The 2,897-nt window shown below is 41.5% G+C and overlaps 1 protein-coding gene across 1 annotated transcript; it reads right to left on the reverse strand.

Moving 5' to 3' along the window:
* Positions 1 to 305: 305 nt before the first annotated feature.
* Positions 306 to 1,259, reverse strand: LOC112934809 (olfactory receptor-like protein OLF3). Its single transcript, XM_026018327.2, has one exon. It carries the CDS (start codon positions 1,257 to 1,259, stop codon positions 306 to 308), a length of 954 nt encoding a protein of 317 aa, XP_025874112.2.
* Between the last annotated feature and the right edge of the window lie 1,638 nt (positions 1,260 to 2,897).

Consider the following 2,897-nt stretch of genomic DNA (forward strand, 5'->3'; position numbering starts at 1 on the left):
CAATGTGACAATCAAAACAATGCCTTTTTTCTTAGTACTCTTAGGCCATATGAATGGAGATAGAGAAAGTGTAGGAAGTTCTATTACAGCAGTGCTCATCTCCACTGAACATGCTGCTGTGACATAAAAATATGCCCACATCCCACACCCCAATCCAACCTCCAGCCTCCTACCCAGCACCACCAGTACATGTGTCGTCATCTCCTTCCTGGTTGCCAGGGCAATGCAGGTGATGCCTGCATTTCCGAGGTAAGTGGGAGAAAACACAGGGAAAGTTATTTTCTCTAAGTGATTTTCAAGATTCATCAAGTTGCTAGTTTTGAAGTTATTCCAGTTAATTGCCCTAATAGTTTCTGCCAGGCTCCCTTCACCTCCTTATTCCTTACACTATAAATCATGGGGTTCAGCATTGGTGTCAAAACTGAATAGAAGAGAGAGATCAACTTCTCCTGAAGGACAGAGGGGCTGGAGCGGGGCTGGATGTAAGTGAAAATCGCCATACCATAGCACAGGACAACCACTGTGAGGTGAGAGGCACAGGTGTGGAAGGCTTTCTTTCTTCCCTCTGTGGACTGGATCTTTAAGATGGTGGAGATGATCTGGATGTAGGACAGGAGAACCAGGCAGAAAGGTGTCATCAGCAGAACAATGCTAGAAACCATGATTGCAATCTCGTTGGAGGAGATGTCTACACAGGCCAGCCTGATTACAGCTAGGAGTTCGCAGGATATGTGATCAATGTACTTGTTTGTGCACATGGGCAGCTGAAATGTGATGACAGTCTGCATGAGAGAGTTCATAGAGCCACTGACCCAGGAGGTGATGGCCAACCTAGTACAGAGCCCTCCGTGCATGATGACCGAGTATCGCAGGGGGTCACACACAGCCACATAGCGGTCATAGGCCATCACTGCCAGTAGAACAAACTCAATCCCACCCAAGCCCAGGGAGAAGAATAACTGGGCGGCACAGCTCACAAATGGGATTGCTTTATGGGCTGCAAGAAGATGTGCCAACATCTGAGGAATGATGCTTGTGGCATAAGAGACGTCAACCAGGGAGAGGTTGATGAGAAAGAAATACATGGGAGTGTGGAGTCGGCTGTCCAGTCTGATGAGAAGAATGATGAGGAAGTTTCCCAGCACTGTCACCATGTATGTCATCAAGAACAGGACAAAGAGGGATACCTGTGTGTCCCAGTCACTGGACAGGCCAAGGAGAACAAACTCTCTCACCCAAGTCTGGTTACCTGTTCCCATTAAAAAATCTCAAGATTATTAATCTGCAGAGAGAATCAGAAACAACAAAAACCAATGAATCAAAGAATCATAAAAATAACTTATTACAAACACATATTGTTTTACCAGATGTTTCAGACCATTTGCTGGCCAAGATGACAGAGTCTATCCCAACATGTATTATTTCTATTCTGCATCTGAGTCAGGGTAGCACCTTTATAAGTACATGAGGTGGTCTCAGGATGACCCAGTTAAAGCCTGGAGATAATGCAGTGCAATTCTAGGAGCTCGCATCTTACCAACTGACTTCAGACTGAGAGTGAAGGGAGCTTGGTAGGTGACAGTAATAGGTAAAATGACAAACAATGAAAAAACAATCTGGTTGGACTAGCCTCATCATGATAAAATGAATAACTATATTACAAGAGGCAAGCACTCACGCTTTGGGAAGAAGCAGGGCCTTGTGGAAAGTTCTAGAATCAGAGACGGTAGGTTTGAAAGCTAATTTAGTTAGTAGCTTTGTTATTGTGGTTCAGTGACAAACTTTTACATATGAAACAGGACAGTATTATACAACTCACGAGTACTTTCAAGCTGTAAAGTAGGTAACTTTAGAGAAAGTACTTTCTAGACTGTACTGGTATTCATAGTACCGTAGTAGTCTGAGTATTAGTAGTAACATGACCTCTGCCTTAGAGTACATAGAATAGCAAAGGAGTTTCCCATGTAAAACCTCCACAAACTCAGATATTAATGAAATTGGAGGCATTCTACGAGGGAACTGAGGGCTTCAGGATGACTGTCATGTTGAGGACCTGGGACCTTTGGTCTTTTTTAGAGCCTTGATCTCTTCAGCCTTTTGTGGGAGAGGAAGGGAAAAGGAAGTGTGATCATATCTTGTCCTTTTCTAATTTTCTTCTCAACTTGATGTTCTTAAGATTCTGTCTTTTGCATATGGGCTCAGAATAAAGGAAATGACAGTGTGGATGTTTGACTTTCTATTTACATAAGAGGAAAGGAAACAAATGTTTAAGGAGCCTTCATCATTGATCAAGGCAGAGTATAATATACGTAAGAATATATGTAGATGTACGCTGGAAGGCAGCTTCTTTTGTGCTTTCCTTCATCCCAGAAAGGCTTTTAAAGTAGATCTATATGTTACAATATCAATTTTGGACATTTAATGTCCATTTAACAGAAACTGTTCAAACTTAAAAATTTTTTTTTATACGATCAACTCATTTTCACTATTACACCATGCCTGTCCATCCCCCAACTTTCTTTTCCTTGGGGTGTACAAGAGAAAGATCCAACTTTCCTATACTAATGGATCATATAGTGGCTATAATGGATTCCCACTGAATCAGGGGAGATATCCATTATTTGGTGATGATAACTGATCTAATCTTTGATTTCATACTCTCTACCTCTTTTATTATCTTTTTCAACTCTTTCAATAAGGATCTTATTCCTTCTTTTATCCTCTTTGCCATCCTGGGGTTTCTTTTGTTTCTCTTAACTCTCATTGACCACTTTGCCCTCATTAAAGAAAAAAATATACAACCTCTCAGTACAGGGAGAGGAATCTTTGCTATCTATCATTCTAATTATTTCCTCTTTCACATCCAGAGTTCTCAAATGATTGGTGTCCACTATTTG

Source organism: Vulpes vulpes, chromosome 7 (genome assembly GCF_048418805.1).
Source record: "Vulpes vulpes isolate BD-2025 chromosome 7, VulVul3, whole genome shotgun sequence".
Taxonomy (NCBI): Eukaryota; Metazoa; Chordata; class Mammalia; order Carnivora; family Canidae; genus Vulpes; species Vulpes vulpes.

Excerpts from the sequence above, each read along its gene's own strand:
- LOC112934809 (XM_026018327.2), bottom strand. The coding sequence starts at position 1,259 with ATGGGAACAGGTAACCAGACTTGGGTGAGAGAGTTTGTTCTCCTTGGC.